The 18,016-nt window shown below is 50.6% G+C and overlaps 1 protein-coding gene across 1 annotated transcript in view; it reads left to right on the forward strand.

Moving 5' to 3' along the window:
* The window catches only part of LOC142046680 (maestro heat-like repeat-containing protein family member 7), a 138,969-nt gene that overhangs the window by 9,884 nt on the left and 111,069 nt on the right, over positions 1-18,016 (forward strand). Inside the window, 10 exon segments of the mRNA XM_075064649.1 lie at positions 238-324; positions 2,543-2,647; positions 3,804-3,939; positions 7,296-7,405; positions 9,401-9,550; positions 10,185-10,339; positions 10,719-10,863; positions 15,870-16,048; positions 16,156-16,293; positions 17,008-17,122. Coding sequence (XP_074920750.1) covers positions 238-324; positions 2,543-2,647; positions 3,804-3,939; positions 7,296-7,405; positions 9,401-9,550; positions 10,185-10,339; positions 10,719-10,863; positions 15,870-16,048; positions 16,156-16,293; positions 17,008-17,122 — 1,320 coding nt within the window.

An 18,016-nucleotide genomic window follows, 5' to 3' on the forward strand; every position in this document is an offset into this window, starting at 1 on the left:
TCTGACTCTTTCAGTGGCTTAGACTGTGTGCAGTGGCCTTTCTGGGGAGAGCAAAGACAGGTGGGGCCCTGTTGCTAGGTGGAGTTTGTAGTAGGTCCCCTGCAGGTACCAGTGAGTGGGTGAGCTGGAATACCAGGGGCTGCTGTGACCTGGGGGGGTGTCACACGCCAGGGCATTGGTTCATCACCTGGCTGGGTAACTCCACTTGCTCTGGTTTCTCCTCTGCTCTGCACGCAGACTCTGAAAACCATGGATGAGATGCTGAAGGCCTTGGTGTGCGAGGATCAGGAGCCCAACCTTCTGGTGCTGCAAAACATTTTGGAGGTCTGGAGGCATGGGGGCAGGAAGGGGACTAGTCCTGTAGCTGGGGTGGGGCTCAGGGACCAAGGCTCCCTTTAATCCCAAGCATGGGACACCCCCGTGCCTTCGGCTCCTCAGAGTATGTTCTCTACAAAGGTTCTTGGGCTGGAGGGCCAAGTGCCCCCACTATATCTGAAAAATGTCTGCATGGGGTAGGGGTGGAGGAGCGCGGGCAGGATCTGCTGTGTTCTCCACTGAGCCTCCATGTGAACCTGGAATTCATTTGTGTTCACCATGGGCCCCACCAGCTTGGCCAGAGCCCGGAGCTAGATTCCCCCAATATTCTAGTTCTGGGGCCACAGGAAGTGGATTCTGTTTGTGGTTTGTACTCCCAAAAGAGGGAAATGTCCTTGACAGAGATTCGGTCTCCTCGATCCCAGAACCTGAGAAGAGGGAATCACAGAAGTGCAGTGCTGGAAGGGATCTCAAGAGGTCATGTCCTCCACCCCCTGCACTGAGGCAGGGCCAAGCATTCCTAGACCATCCCTGTTGAGTGTCTGTCCAGCCTGTTTTTTAAAATCTACATGATGGGGAGTCCACCACTTCCCTAAGTCACCTGTTCCAGTGTTTAGACTTTTTCCTAATATTTAACCTAAATCTCCCTTGCTGCAGATTAAGCTCATTACTTCTTGTCCTACCTCCAGGGGACATGGAGACCAATTCGTCACCATCCTCTGTATAACAGCCCTTAACGTATTTGAAGACTGTTACAGGTGCCCCCTCCATCTTCTCAAGATGAAACATGCCCAATTTGTTCAACCTTTCTTCACAGGTCAGGTTTTCTAAACTGCTGATCATTTTTGCCTCTCTCCTCTGGACTGGCCCCAGTTTGTTCACATCTTTCTTAAAGCATGGTGGCCGGAACTGGACACAGTGCTCTGAGCTAACACAATTCAGAATGACATTTCTCTTTTTCACAACAGCATCACACTGTTGATTCATATTCAGTGTGAGATCCATGATAACCCCCAGATCCTGTTTTGCAGTACTGCCACCTAGCCGGTTATCTCCCACTTTGGTTTTATGCATTTTTCCTTCCTAAGTGCGTTATGTCACATTTGTTTTGACTGAATTTCATCTTGTTGACTTCAGACCAACTCTCCAATTTAGCAAACTGATTTTGAATTCTAATCTGTCCTCCAAAGTGCTTGCAACACCTCCCAGCTTGGGGTCATCCGCAAACTTTACAATCATCCTCTCCTCTCTGTTAACCAAGTTCTTAATGAAAATATTGATTAGTACTGGACCAGGCACACCCCTGGGGGACCCCACTTGAGACACCTTCCCAGTTTGCCAGCGAGTCAGTGATACCTCCTCTTTGAGTACGGTCTGTCCATCAGTTGGGCGCCCACCTTACAGTAATCTCATCTGGATCATAGTGGCTTAATTTGCTCATGAGAATGTCTTGTGGAGCTGTGTCAAAAGCCTTATGAAACTTCATATGCATCATCATATAGTGCCTGCCTCCATCCACTAGGCAAGTAACCCTGTCAAAGAAGGAAATTAGATTTGTTTGGCATGGTTTGTTCTGGACTAATCCATGGTGCTATTCCTTATCACCCCATTATCTCCTCTAGGTTCTTACAAACTGTTTAATAATTTGTTCAGTATCTTTCTGGGTACCAAAGTTAGGCTGACAGGTCTATAATTCCTTGGGGCCTCCTTGTTCTCCTTTCTGAAGATAGGTTCTGTGTCTGCCCTTCTCCAGTCCTTTGGGACCTCAGCCCTCCTAAAGGTTCAGCGATTGCTTTGCCTAGCTCCATCTAGAGTGAATAGCATGAGGCTCTGCCAACTTGAATACATCTTACTGACCTAAATTGTCTTTTACCTGTTCTCTCCCCAGACTAGCCTGTATTCCTTCCCCCTTGCTCTTAATATTGTGTTAAGCATCTAGTCGCCATTAACCTTTTTAGTGAAAACTGAAGCAAAAAAGGCATTAAACATCTTGGCTTTGTCTGTGTCATCCATTATTTACTCTCCTTCCCTGCTGAGTTGTGGCCCCACACTTTCCTTTGTCTTTCTCTTGCTCCTAATGCATTTATAGAGCTGCTTCTGATTGTCTTTTAGGTCCCTTGCCAGTTAGAAGTCATTTTTGCCTTAGCCTTGCTGATTTTTTCCCTATGTGCTTGGGCTATTTTTTGGTACTTCTCCTTAGCAATTTGTCCCAATTTGTTTCTCTCAGGTCCTGCTCCCCTGGACCACATCCAAGGAGGTGCATGGGCGGCTGAGGGCAGTGGGAAGGATCACCTGGCTGATGCAATTCATGGGGTCTCAGTCCAAATTCCAGGTGAGCAGCCTGTGACCCTGGCCGCCTCCTAACTACACTGAGCAGCCTCGCGGTGCAGCATGCCCTGGCATGGAAAACGCAGGCCTAGAATAGTGACTCAGCAAGATCCTCAGTAGGAGTCAAATCTAATGAGCCCTGATGTCAATGGGTCTCTCGTCTGACTCCAGTGGGCTTTGGGTCGAGTCCCATCATTCTGTCTCCAAGGACTCTACCCGCTGTTCCCCTAGCACCAAAGTCTAATCCGAAGAGTCAGTGAATTTACACAGGATTGCCCTGAGAGAGCCTCTGAATCCAGATGTCTGTTCACCCCCTTTATCAGATGCCTGTGGGATACTTTGGCATCAGGTCCTGCCAGGCTGCCAGATGAATGCCCCTTGCTCTGCATGCTCAGGGCCATTGAGCTGCTCCAGCTGCTCCATCCCCCCTGTGGAAGGGCCTCCTCTCCAGCAGCTGAAGGGGGGCGCTTGGATGATGTGCCCCCAGAGGCTGGGGCAGCAAAACAGAAGGAGGGAGGTGGGAGGGGACACAGTGAAAGAGATGAGCGGGGCCAAACGCCAGAGAACTGGGGAGTGGAAGTGGGGAGGCTGTGCAGACCCCGGGAGAGGAGGGCAAGGGGCTTGGTGCCAGGTGGGGAAGAGCAGGGAGCCAGTGCAGGGGCTGCAGGAGGGGGAGACAAGAGGACAAGGCTGCAGGAGAGAGCTGGCAGGAGAGAGCAGGCAGGCTGGGGACGGTGCAGAAAGGGAGGGCTCTGGGGAGCTCCAGGATGGAGTGAGAGAGGCAGGATGCAGAGCAGAGGAGTCCAAGGTGACCCCAAGCTCCTGGGCCTGAGGTCAAAGAGGGGAGGGGGATGGAAGAAGGGGCTGGAATTAGGAACTTGCCCTTGAGATGGAGACTGGACGTTAGTTCATTCGTTACCTGGGTCTCCACTCGAGGGTAACGTTTGCTGACTTTGTTGCCTAGATTTCTCTGTCCCTGCTGAGCTTTCCTCAGCCCCTGGTGATGGGCGCCACAGCTCCTCCTGCTCTCATTGTCCCCAGTCTCTCTGCAATGGCCTCTGCCTCCCCCATCCTAACCCATTGCTAGGGCAATGCCAGGGGGACACGCTGTGCTAGGTCTGCAGGGGCGAGTGACTCCCTTTGCTCCCTTTCTCTATCAGGGAATGGAGAAGTTCAGAGGTCTGGGCCAGCTGGTGGGGTGTCTCACTCTGTGCTGTGCAGAGCAGGAGCAGGAGATCTGCCAGTCGGCTGTGGAGGGACTTCACCACCTCTACTCCTTCATGCTGCAGCTAAAATGTAAGAGCACTGGAGACCCTTGTCTTCCTAAATACACTGACATGGGGTTTCCAAAACGAAAAACATATTTATTGAACACTTCCACCTTTTCTGCAACCTTTTAAACAGTCTCCATCTTTTAACGAGCCTACACCACTGCTACAATTTCTTTTGTTCCTAATACACGTTTTTAAAAAAACCCTCCTTATTATCCTTAGTCTTGCAAGCCATGGAGTTTCCTCTGATATCTTTAGCTTCCCCTATCCATATTCTACTCTTCATAATTCACATAAGAATGGGCATACTGAGTCAGACCAATGGCCAATGGTTCATCTAGCCCAGTATTGTGTCTTCAGATAGTGGCCAGTGCCTCATGCTTCAGAGGGAATGAACTGAACAGGGAAATTCTGAGTGATCCATCCCCTGACATCCAGTCCCAGCTTCTGGTAGTCAGAGGCAGTCAGAGGTTTAGGGACGTGCAGAGTATGGGCTTGCATGCCCTGATTATCTTGAACCCAATTATACTTTTAGCCTTCACAACATCCCACGTTAACAATTTCCACAGGTTGCTTGTGCATTGTGTGCAGAGATACCTTCTTTTGTTTTTAACTTGCTGCCTATTCATTTCAAAAAGTGACCCCTAGTTCTCCTATTATGTGCAGGAGTAAATAACACTTCCCTGGTCACTTTCTTCATACCAGTCATGATTTTATAGACCTCTATCATATCCCCCCTTAGTCATCTCTTGTCTAAACTAAATAGTCCCAGGTCTATACTACAGACTTATATTGTTATAACTCTATTGCTCAGGGGTGTGAAAAATCCACACCCCTTTTGGCAAGGAGCACCTCTCCCACTCACCTAGCTAGTGCCTCTCGGGGAGGTGAATTAAGAGCTTGTTTGCATAGGAGCATCTTCACTTAAACGCTACAGTGCCAGTGCAGCTACGGTGATACAGTGTTTGAAGTGTAGACATGCCCCCTAGTCTTTTTTCTCTCTCCTCATATGGAAGATGTTCCATCCTCCTAATCATTTTTGTTGCCCTTCTCTGCACCTTTCACAATTCTGGTATATCTGTTTTGAGATGGGGCGACCAGAACTGCATGCAGTATTCAAGGTTTTGGCGCATCATAGATTTATATAGAACCAGTGATGAGCTGCCAAAATCTTAACAATCGGTTCCCTAAAAAAAAGTTCTGATTTAAGCGGGGGGAGCGGAGGAGGGTCTGGGTGCCCCTGCAGGGCCGGGGGCAAATTGCCCCACTTGCCCCCCCCCCGCGGCCCCGGAGCTCGTAGCCCTCCTCCCCCTTACCTTGCTGGCAGCCCAGAGCTCAGCTGAGCTGCCCAGCTGCTGGCCATGCTGCAGCTCTGTGGGGTTGGGGAAGTGGGAGAGAGCCCGGGGGAGACATCCTCGTGGGGCCGGGGGCCCCTTCAGGGCCTGGGCCAATTGCCCCACTTGCCCCCTCCCCTTCTCTCCCCTCTGGCCAGTCCAGGAGCTTGCGGCAGCCCCCTTGCCGGGCTACTCAAAAAGCGGCAGCAGGACGACTCCCGAGCTGCAGCTGGGGGGAAGCGGGGGAGGGGCCAGGCGAGCCTCAGCCTCCCCAGCTGGGAATCCTGGGAGTAACAGGATGGTCGGGCCCACAGACTGGAGTTCTTTGCCCACCTCCTGGCCCTCTAAAAACCGGTTCTCCACAGAGGTCTAATTTTAGCAACCAGTTCTTGGGAACCTGTGGGAACTGGCTCTAGCTCACCACTGTATAGAACCATTATGATATTTTTCTTTTTATTATTTATCCTTTTCCTAATGGTTCCCAATATTCTGTTTGCTTTTGTAACTGCCGCTGCACATTGACTGGATGTTTTCAGAGAACTATTTACGACAACTCCAAAATCTCTTTCTTGAGTGGTGATTTAAACCCCAGAATTTTATATGTATAGTTGGGATTATGATTCCCAATGTGCATTACTTTGCATTTATCAATATTGAATTTCATCTGCCATTTTCTTGCCCAGTCCCTCATTTTTTTTAGATCCCTTTGTAGCTCTTCACAGGCTGCTTTGGATTTAACTGTCCTGAGTCATTTTGTATCATCTGCCAATTTTGCCACCTCACTGGTTACCCCTTTTTCTGGATCATTTATGACTATGTCTCAACCCAGATCGTTGGGGGACCCCACTATTTATCTCTCTCCACTGTGAAAACTGGCCGTTTATTCCTGTCCTTTGCTTCCTATCTTTTAACCACTGACTCATGAGAAAACCTTTCCTCTTATCCCATGACAGCTTCCTTTGGTTAAGAGCCTTTGATGAGGGGCCCTGTCAAAGGCTTTCTGAAAGTCCAAGTACACTATATCCACTGGATCACCCTTCTCCACATTCTTGTTGACCCCTTCAAAGAATTCTAGTAGATTGGTGAGGCACGATTTCCCTTTATAAAAGGCATGTTGACTCTGCCCCAACAAATTGTGTTCACTGATGTGTCTGATTCTGTTCTTTCCTATAGTTGCAACAATTTGCCTGGTACTGAAGTCAGGCTTACCAGGGATCGAATCTGGAGACTTTTTTAAAATTCACTGTCACATTAGCTATCTCATACACAGGGCTGATTTAAACCCCAGGTTACGTACTGCAGCACTGCACATAAGTCTGTCTGGATGTCTCGTGAGAGCTGCAACCTTTGCACCAGGCAGCAATTTACCATGCGGTTCTCCCAGTCATCACAAACCCAACTGCTTATATGTCTATTGATTGAATCCCCCATTGCTATTACCTGGCTTCTCTTTGTAAGTGGGGTTCCCGCCTCAGGAGGGGTAGCCTCAGTGTGAGAGGACATCATGACTTCATCTGGAAGGTGGGTCCCAACTATGGGATCATCTCCCTCTGCTCTAGCTCGATGTTCTCCTTCCCCAAAACTTTCACCCTCCTCAGCAGCACAGAGGCTGTCAGACTGGGAGTGGAACCACTCTACTGCATCCCTAAAAGTCTCCTCTATGTACCTCACTGTCTCCTTTGGGTCCACCAGTTCTGCCCCTCTGGTCTCCTGGTCTCCGAGGGCCAGTAACTCCTTGGGCCAAATGCCCACATATGCTACCTGCCCACAGGGCTGGTAATCGTACATGCTGCATTCAGTGCAATCAACTGGAGAGCCTCACGCTGCTGCTGCACTTCTGCATGGTTTATTTTTACTCTTCCAATGGGGTTAGTTTGTTTAGTTTGAGGGGGGATGGGGAAGCAGGTTATTGGCCTGAGTTTATAGTATGTTTGTTAGATGTACTTGTCTCTCACACACACTCTCTAAACTTCCTTGCAAAACTCCCGTTTGCTAACCGAACGTCTGATTTATATTGCCTCCTGTCTGTTTCCCCTCCCTGGGTCAGCCGAAGTGGTGGTGAAGCACAGTGCAGAGTATCGGCAGCTCCTGAAGGACAGGCAAGCTGAGAGAGAATTCTGGGTCACCTGGTTCTCCAACACCAGCAATATTACATCGGTAAGTACAGTCAGTGCTTCCTGGGATTGTTGGGCCCAGAGTTATCAGCAGTCAGAAGTTAACACCCTAAGAGTCAGGGGGAAGGGACAGACCCAGGCATGTGACTGACCCCATCCAGCTGGGACAGAGCCCTGCCTATGGCCCACTCCACCTCATAGAATAATAGACCTCAGGAAATTATCTAGTCCAGCCCCTTACTCAAAGCAGGACCAACCCAACTAAATCATCCCAGCCAGGGCTTTGTCAAGCCTGACCTTAAAAACCACTAAGAATGGAGATTCCATCACCTCCCTAGGTAACCCATTCCAGTGCTTCACCACCCTCCTAGTGAAATAGTGTTTCCTAATATCCAACTGTCATAAACAGATAGTAGGAGTTAATAGAACAGAAGTACTTTATATCTCTTTTGACTGTAAAGGGTTAACAAGTTCAGTGAGCCTGGCTGTCACCTGGCCGGAGGACCAATCAGGGGACAGGATACTTTCAAATCTTGAGGGAGGGAAGTTTTTGTGTGTGCTGTTAGTTTTTGGTTGTTGTTCACTCTGGGGGCTCAGAGGGACTAGACATGCAACCAGCTTTCTCTCCAATCTCTCCGATACAGGCTCTTAAAGTTCAGAATAGTAAGTGCTAGGTAGATAAGGCGAGTTAGGCTTATGTTTGTTTTCTTTATTTGCAAATGTGTATTTGGCTGGGAGGAGTTCAAAAGTGTATTTGGCTGGGAGGAGTTCAAAAGTGTATTTGGCTGGAAGGATTTTAATTTGTGCTTGTATACTTAGGCTGGGAAGGTATTCCCAATGTCTATAGCTGAAAGACCCTGTAAAATATTCCATCTTAAATTTACAAAGATAATTTTTACTGTTTTTCTCTCTTTAATTAAAAGTTTCTTGTTTAAGAACCTGATTGTTTTTTTTATTCTGGTGCGAGACCCCAGGGGACGGGGTCTGGATTCACCAGGGAATTGGTGGGGATAAAGGAGAGAAGGAGGAGAGAAAGGCTAATTTCTCTCTGTGTTAGGATTACTGTCTCTCTCAGGAAGAGTCTGGGAGTGGAAGAGAGAAGGAAGGGGGAAGGTGCATTTCCCTCGCTGTTTAAGATTCAAGAAGTTTGAATCACAGTGATCTTCCAGGGTAACCCAGGGAGGGTAAGCCAGAGTGTAAAAGGCATTGGAATTCCTGGTTGGTGGCAGCGCTACAGGTTCTAAGCTGGTAATTGAGCTTAGAGGAATTCATGCTGGTACCCCATCTTTTGGACGCTAAGGTTCAGAGTGGGGATTTATACCATGACACCAACCTAGACCTCTCCCACTGCAACTTGAGACCATTGGTCCTTGTTCTCTCATCTGCCACCAGTGAGAATAGCTGAGCTCCATCCTCTTTGGAACCCCCCTGCAGTTAGTGAAGGCTGCTATCAAGTCATGTGCCTCAGCCCCCTAATCATTTTCATTGCCCTCTGCTGGACTTTCTCTGATTCGTCCACATCCTTTCTCTTGTGGAGGGCTCAAAACTGGACGCAATACTCCAGATGTGACCTCACCAGTGCCGAACAGAGGGGAATAATCACTTCCCTCCATCTGCAGGCAATGCTTCTACTAATGCAGCCCAGTATACCTCCCTACATGACACATCCCAAGATGCACTGGGGCTGATCCAAACCTGATCCCAGCTCCTTGTCAGGTGTGGTGGAAGCTTCCCCAGAGATTAATGCAATAAGAGGCATCACTGCATCTGCGCACGAGCGCCAGCCCCTGCTGAGCACTAGAGAGTGTATCCGTGCTGCGCAGTATTGTGCCCCCGTGCACTGCCGCTCTGACCTCTGCCATGCACAACAGCTTCTGATTGCTGGCTGGGTACTGTGCTGCCCAGGTGCAGTAACCCAGGCCTGTCTCGGCAGAGTGGGGTTTGCCTGCACTCCTGGCCGGGTCAGTCCTGGCTGCTTGGCCACTGACCGGATCCACGCTGGGCAGCAAAAGGGGTTTCACTGACAGGTTTGTTTCAGATGTTTGGGAAGTACTTCGACCCGTCCGAGTGCATGGACTTCCTCCTCACTGCTATCGACGGCATGAGAGACTCCAGTGTGCATGACTCAGTGACGGCCAGGAACATGCTGCAAATGATCCTGGAGGTTCCCGGCCCAGGCTTGGTGAGGGTAAGAGCTGCAGAGAGAACAACCTGCTGGGGGAGCCCATCCGTGGGACACTCTGTCTCTGGGTGCTAGGCATTATTGGGGGGCAGGTCTCTGGCCTGTGAAATGCAGGGGGTCAGTCTAAGTCAGGGGTCAGCAACCCTTCAGAAGTGGTGTGCCAAGTCTTCATTTATTCACTCTAATTTAAGGTTTCGCGTGCCAGTTATACATATTAATGTTTTTAGAAAATCTCTTTCTATATGTCTATAATATAAAACTAAACTATTGTTGTATGTAAAGTAAATAAGCTTTTTTAAATGTTTAAGAAACTTCATTTAAAATGAAATTAAAATGCAGATCTCCCCGGACCAGTGGCCAGGCCCCAGGCAGTGTGAGTGCCACTGAAAATCAGCTCGCGTGCCGCCTGCGGCACACATGCCATAGGTTGCCTACCCCTGATCTAGGTGATCACCGTGGCCGCTTGTGGTCTTGCAGTCTATGAATCGATAGGCTGGGAACTGGTGCTGTGCTCTAGGCCTGGGGCTGGTGAAGAGGATCTGGGAGGGCAGATGGATCTCAGGTGCGGCAGGTTCCTGGCACCCCAGATCAATAGCAGTGTGAGGAAGCCAAGACCCCCACCTCCCCATTTCCCTTCCAGGTGTCAGAGGCTGTGAGGAGCATTCACTACAACCTGGACGCCATCAGCGAGCCACTTGCACGGCAGGAGCTGCTCAGGGCCCTTCTCCGGCTGGGCTGCCAGTACAGCAAGGAGGTGGTCAGAACCCTGCTGGACTGCTCACTACCATGTGACAGGTACAGGGCTGCGGCTGTCGCCACTTGCACTCTGGGTCCCCCGGACTGGTCCCGCTGCCAGGGACAGGGGAATGCAGAACCCTCCAGAGATCTCCTGCTCCCTGCAGAGCTGCTGCTTCTCCTGGAGGGTTTTGCAGGCTGGCTTGCCCTGGAGACAGGCCATTCTGCAAAACCCTGTACGGCATCCCTTGGCCTCTCCTGTGGCTGACACTCAGACCCGGCCCCATGTAGCCTGCACCAGCCAATGGGGCCCTTGCTGGAGCAGGAGGGCAACAAAGGGCTGGCCAGTGGGGGGAGACCCAGCAGGCGTGTCGGTGCCGGGGGGTACAGGAGGCTGGCAGGGCTCTGATCAGGTGCCTCAGGGTCTCTCCCTTTGCAGTGTTGCTGCAGAGATGTGGAAGATGCTGACATCCCAGCCCAAGACTGCAGGAAAGATCTTTAGAGAGCTGGTCAGCAGGCTGCAGGAGCCGGCGCCACGACGGCATCACCTCTCTCAGAGACAGGCTGGCGTCGCCCCCTTGGCCGTAAGTACCAGCCCCTGCAGCAAGGGAAGGAGTGCTGTGCGTGCCCATCATGGCCTGAGCAGGTCTCTCCATCTCCCACGGGGTATAGTCATTGGGCCAAAGAGAGAGAGAATGTGACTCTAGCCAGTGCTACAGTCGAGCCGGAACACGCTGAAACGCTCTCCTGGTGCTATTCAGCAGCACTCATAGAATCACAGAGTGAGAGGGGATCGCAAAGTCAGCTCGTCCAGCCCCCTGCAACAATGCAGGACTTCTTGTTTCTAACCCACCCTGGACAGATGGGTCCAGCCTCCTTCTGAAAACCTTCAGCAAAGGAGTTTCCACAAGCTCCCTAGGCATCTGTCCCATTGTCCTACTCTTCTTACAGTTAGGAAGTTTTTCCTGAGCCTTAATCTACATCTGCTGTGCTGTAGTTTGATCTCATCACCTCTTGTCCTGCCCTCTGTGGCAAGAGAGAACAACTTTTCTCTATCTTTTTTTATGGCAGCCTTCCAAGTATCTGAAGACCATTATCTAGTCCCCCCTTAATCTCCTCTTTTCCTAACAAAACATAGCCAGTTCCTTCAGCCTTTTTTTCTTATGGCTGTGTTCCATCCCTCTGATCACCTTTGTCACTCACCTCTGGATCCCTTCCAGTTTCTCCACATCCTTTCTCGACATTGGCGATCAAAACTGGACACCGTACTCCAGCTGAGGTCTAACCAGCACTGAGTAGAGTGGTACTATCGCCTCCCATGACTTGCCTGCTATATCTCTGTTAATGCAACCTACAATTGCATTTGCTTTTTTTGCAACAGCATCGCTTTGCTGACTCATGCTGAGGTTGTGATCCACCACAGCCTCCAGATCCTTCTCAGCTGGTTATCCTCCATTCTGTAGCTGTGCATTTGCTTTTTCTTCTCTAAATGTAGCACCTCACATTTGTCTTTGGTGAATTTCATTTTGTTATCTATAGCCCTGTGACGCAGTAGGGAGAGGGGTGGATTGACCTGGAAATGGTGTTTAGTTTTACTGGGACTGTCTGCATGGGGGATGGGACAGCAGGGGATGACTTTAGGTGAGGGTCAGTACCTGAGCCTGGAACCTGAGCCAGAAAGAGGGGTGGGATGAGTCGACACTGCATACTAAGGTTATTCCCTGTTTACACTGGTGCCCCAGCGCAGCAGCAGCAGCAGCGCAATACTCTTTATTCCTCTCGGGGAGGTGGAGTACAAGCAGCACTGTAGCCAGGGAGATACAGCGCTCTATGTGCCTTGCCAGTGTGGGCGGGGAGTGAGTTACTGCGCTGTTGGTGGCTTTATTGCGCTGTAACTCTCAAGTGTAGCCAAGGCCTAAATCCACACTCACACTCAGCCATGCTGCATGAAATCACATGCGTGGAGCTGAGCAGAGGTTTCAGCTCAGCTGGCACTTCTGACCAGTATAGTCAAGAAAGTCACAATAGGCATTGACAATTCCTGTCAGTGATAGACCAGATTGGTTACACAGCTGCCCTACCTCCTTTTCCCTTTATCTAAGGCCTTTGCTACACTTGAGAGCTACAGCACAATAAAGCCACCAACAGCGCTGTAACTCACTCCCCGTCCACACTGGCAAGGCACATACAGCGCTGTATCTCTGTGACTACAGCGCTGATTGTACTCCACCTCCCCGGGAGGAATAAAGAGTATTGCACTGCTGCTGCTGCATTGCTGTGGCAGTGTGGCCGCCCAATGCACTCTGATTGGCCTCCAGAAGTATTCGGCAGTATCCCACAATGCTTGTTCTAGCAACTCTGTTCATCAGTTCAAATTCTACTGCCCTGGCCTCAGGTGACCAACTGTCAGACCCACCCTTTAAATTCCCTGGGAATTTTAAAAATCCCCTTCATGTTTGCTCAGCCAGGTGTGGAGTGCTATCAGTGAATCTTTCCAGGTGACCATGCCTCCACGTGCCAAACGAGGCCCAGCATGGAGAAATGGCGAGTTGCTGGACCTCATCAGTGTGTTGGGGGAGGAAGCTGTCCAGTCCCAGCTGCGCTCCAGCCGTAGGAATTACGATACCTTCGGACAGATATCAAGGGACTCTCTCTCCCCCCTCACGCTCCCTGTCACACTCCATATCCACCTATGTTCCACCCTTTTTGAAAAGCACTCTTGCAGCCACTTGAACACTGGATAACGCTGCCGCTGCCCATTATGCACCGCTCCCATGCCTTTCTGCAGATGCTGCAAATGTAGGCCAATGACAGTCGGCGAGCTGCAACTGTCAGCATGGCAGACTGGCAGCGCTTTCCCGCTGCAGGTGTACACGAAGACAGCTTTATCCCAGCACTGTACAGCTGCAAGTGTAGCCATACGCTCAGCCACAATGAATATGATTGTGATGGAAATGTTAGCAGGCGGCTTATCCGCATATGTCATCACTCACGTTTTAGCAAGCTCATGGCCTCATTTTCCATATGGCATCTCTCAGCTGTGCCACGACTTGGTTCAGACGTCCTTGTTCTCTCTTGATTCACAGACACAAGAAAATACAAGATGAGAAAGACGCTTTGTGGAAATACTTGTAGAAATTAGATAAATGCATTACAGCAGGCGTTGCTACTCCAGCCCGTTATGCCTTGATGTATTTTGTGTTTACTTACTGTAGCCTACTAGCTAGTTTCAATTATAGAATAAACAATTATTATTCAGCCTGATACAAGTAATGTCCTATCGTGGCAGCAGCATGATTATTTTGTATTTTCATTAGCCTATAGGCTAAAGTAAAGAAGAAAACACGCTCCCGCATTCATGGGTTTTTACCCCACTGTACTGTACACTTTTACTATCAGAGTTTTATCTTTTTACATATTCTACTGTAATACACAGATGGCATTCGCTCAGCAACCATGATTTCATCTGTTAAATAAATTGAATAGCTACTATGGGGGGGGGGTGTGTGTGTGTGGTGTGTGTGTGTGTGTGTGTGTGTGTGTGTGTGTGTGTGTGTGTGTGTGTGTGTGTGTGTGTGTGTGTGTGCAATTAACAAAAAAATCCATGCCTGGTTTAGCCAAGGATTACTGTACCAGAAATTCAGTAGACAAATAAAATGTGCATTTCTATAATTCATGTTTAAGAAAATCAATATTTTAGTGGCATTCCAGGACCTTCAGATTTTCGGCTACACCGTCTCTAGCCCAGTGCTTAGGGCACCCAAATGGGAGACCCGGGGTCTAAACTCTGCTCCAATGACTATTTAAGTGTTCCCAAGTAGAGAGAGATACCGAATTCCCTTTAGGGTTGGGGCTTAGGCCACTTCCCTCTCCTCAGCATTTCCTATTGGTTGGTTTAGGCAGCTCCCCACTCTTAGCTTCATAGAGTTCAAGGCCAGAAGGGACCTACCTCTGCGATCATCTAGTCAGATCCCCTGCATGACACAGGCCAGAGAACTGCCCCCAGATCATTCCTAGAGCAGATCTTTGAAGAAAAACATCCCATCGTGGTTCAAAAATGGTCAGTGATGGAGAATCTATCACCACCCTGGGTAAATTGTTCCAATGATTAATTACTCTCACTGTGACGTTTATGTCTTATTTCCAGTCTGAATGTCTACCTTCAACTTCCAGCCACTGGATCATGTTAGACCTTTCTCTGCTAGACTGAAAAGCCAATTACTAAATATTTGTTTCCCAGGAACATACCTATAGACAGTAATCAAGTCACCCCTCAACCCTCTCTTTGTTAAGCTGAATAGATCGAGCTTCTTGAGTCTCTCACTATATCTCTCACCAGATGTCCTGATTTTTATAGGGACAGTCCTGTTTTTAGGGGGTTTTTCTTACATAGGGTCCTAGTACTCCCAACTCCTGTCCTGTGTGGTCACTCTATCACTATAAGACATGGTTTCTAATCCTTTAATTATTCTCATGACTCTTCTCTGAACCCTCTGCAATTTATCAACATTCTTTTTGCATTGGGGCACCAGAATTGGACCCAGGATCCCAGTAGTTGTCACACCAGTGCCAAATACTCCCACTCAAGATTCTTCTGTTTATTTATCCCAGGATCACATGAGCTGATTACCCACCAGGACTCCCAAGTCCTTTTCAGAGTCTCTGCTTCCCAGAATAGAGTCCTTTGTCCTGTTCCTAGATGTATTCATTTACAAAGAGCCATATTAAAACACATACTGTTTGATTGCCCCCCAGTTTACCAAGTGATTCAGATCGTTCTGTATCCGTGACTTATCCTCTTCATTATTTACCACTCACCCAATTCTTGTGTCATCCGCAAACTTTATCAGTGATGATTTGATGTTTTCTTCCAGGTCATTGATGAAAATGTTAAATTGCATAGGGCCAAGCCCACACCAGTGCAATGCTGATTCCCAGTTTACAGTTACAGTTTGAGACCTATCAGCCAGTTTATAATCCAGTTCACGTGTGCCACATTACTTTTTTATCCTTCTAGGTTTCCAATGAAACTGGAGTGCAGCGCCAACTCAAGTGCCTTACAGAAGTCTACATACATTATGTCAATACCATTTCCTTTATCTACCAAACTTGTAATCTCACCAAAAAATTGATCACAATTATCTTGGCAGGAAATATTTTCCGTACACCCATGTTGATTTGCATTATTTAAATTATCCTCTTTAATTCTTTATTAATTGAATCTTATACCAGCTGCTCCATTATCTTGCCTGGGATCGATGTCAGGCTGACAGGCCTGAAATGATCCAGGCCATCCCGTTCACCCTCTTTAACAATTGGCCCAACTGACTCTCCCTCTGGAGCGTATACGGAGCCTGGGCACTTAAACCAGGGCTGTGAGTCCACTAGGCAGCAGGGCACATGAAGCTAGGCATGGCAACGCTGAGCCAAAGTCCCTTCTGTGATTCTAGCCAAGGTCACACAGGCTAGGAATTGAACCCAGCATCCCAGGCCTTAGCCCACAGCCCACCCTACCCCTCTAGGTGCCCTGGGGGAGCGTGGGAAGGACGAAAGCCCTGCAGCCATGTCTGTCTCTTGTTCTTAGCTGCAGGCCACAAGAGCCCTGTGTGTGATCCTCCAGGAGCAGGCCTGCAAGCAGAAGGTCAAGGAGCTCTTCCCTCAACTTTACATCTCTCTGCTCTTCCACATCACCTACACAGCGCAGTACACTGCTTCACACGAGAGGGAGCATAACCAGGAGGAAACGACCACACCCCTCAGCCCTGTCAGGTACTGCCAGCCCGGCACCCAGCCTGGGTTCGGCGCTGTCGCCCGCAGGCACGCGGCAGGGCCTGGCCTGGGCTCACTCAGTAACAAGAGGCTTGCTCTGCACACAGGTTCGCGGTGAAGGCCATGAAAGCCTTGCTTCGATGTGCTGGCTACGGGGACCAGGTCAGCTTCATCCTGAAGCAGGGCGGCTGGGACATGCTCATGAGTGCTGACACGCACCACAAAGGCGTCTGCCTGCTTGCCCGGTGAGTGCTGCCCAAAACCGACCGCAGCAGCAGCTCCCCGCCCTGGGCCCAGGACACAGCCACATTGCCATCCCTGCTGGGTGAGACGTGGCTCCCAATCACCTCCGTGGAACAGGCCGCAGCCTCTGTGCTGTTGGCCGAGGGGTCAGTCGGCTACTTCTCCACCCTGCGCTGCCTGGCGTAAACCACTTCCTGCGTGGCTCTGGCAGGTGTGGCTGGGCAAAGACAGCCTCCGTCATGTCTTTCCGCAGTGTTGGTGTAGCCCTGTCAGGCCCAGCACATGAGAGAGACAAGGTGGGGGAGGGAATGTCTTTGGTTGACCCAGTGTCTGTGAGTGAGAGAGAGAAGCTAACACAAAAAGCTCCAGCGCTTGTCTTGGGTGAATCTAAGATATTCCCTCACCCACCTTCTGTCTCATCACCCAATATCTGGGCATATGAGGAAGGCCACCGATCCCACCAACGCCCTTCTTTGTCTGCAGTTCTCTTGCAGCCCCAGCACTGCGTGCTCTGAGCTGGCCTCGTGGAAGGGATCCCTGTAGAGTGATTAAGGGTTTGGGTCTCTAGCACGTAGGCCGCTGGGCATTTTAAGCCAGAGGAACTAGTCCGTGCCAGCTGCGCGTGACTAGTCGCCCGGGATCCTTGGTTAGATTTGTAAATAGAGGACCAGTCCTTGCCCACCTCAATGATGTGGTGTTTGTGTTTTCTATGCCAGGGCCATGGTTTCGCTCAATTTCCAGGAGCGTAACTGGATTTTCCACCATGTCATGGCCATCCTCAACTGTCGGGACGATAGGCGGCACGTCCCGGCCATGGCGCTCTTCATTCAGGTGAGCCTCATCGGTGGGTGAGGGTCGTGAGAACAGCCCCGGCCCAGTGGTGACTGGGGCCTGGGGCTGACCTATTGCCAGGGGTGGCAGATTTGTAGAAATTTTGGTGGTGTTCAGCAGAGCCTGCCCCCCTAAACTCTGCCCCCCACCTGCCTAAGGCTCTGGGAGGGAGTTTGGGTGGGGGAGGGGGCCTGGGGTGCAGGCTCTGGGATGGGGCAGAGGGTGGGAGTGCAGGAGAGTGTGAGGGGTGCAGGCTCTGGGAGGGAGTTTGGGGGCAGAAGGGGTGTGGAAGGAGGAGATGCAGGCTCTGGGAGGGAATTTGCATGCTGGGTACAGGGCTCTGGGCTGGGGCAGAGGGCGGGGGTGACAGAGGGGGTGAGGGGTGCAGGCTCTGGTAGGGAGTTTGGGGACAGGAGGGGATGTGGAAGGAGGGGGTGCAGGCTCTGGGAGGGAGTTTGGGGGCCAGAGTGGGGTGTGGGAAAGGGGTGGGGGGACAGGCTCTGGGAGGAATTGGGAGGGTGTGGCACTTACCTGGGGCTCCTAGGCAGGGCGGGCTGGGGGCCCTCCACGTGCTGCTACCCCCAGGCACTGCCCCCGCAGCTTTCTATTGGCTGCAGGGGCGCTTGGGGTGGGAGACAGACCCACCTCACCCAGGGGCCACAGGGAAGGGCCGGCAGCCATGTGGAGCAAGCAGGCAGGAAGCCGCTCAGCTCTGCTGCACTGCCGGTGGTGAGTGGGGGCCCCGGGCTGTTTTAAATGGCCTGGGAGACGCGGGGGGGAAAGGTGGGACTGAGACCCATGGTGCCCAGGCACCGCGGGCCTATAGAACTTGCTGCTCATGCCTATGGCCAGGAGAGGGGTGGCCCTGAAGGCCCTTGGGGGGGGGGGGCGGGG

The sequence above is a fragment of the Chelonoidis abingdonii genome, chromosome 4 (genome assembly GCF_003597395.2).
Source record: "Chelonoidis abingdonii isolate Lonesome George chromosome 4, CheloAbing_2.0, whole genome shotgun sequence".
Lineage (NCBI taxonomy): Eukaryota > Metazoa > Chordata > Testudines > Testudinidae > Chelonoidis > Chelonoidis abingdonii.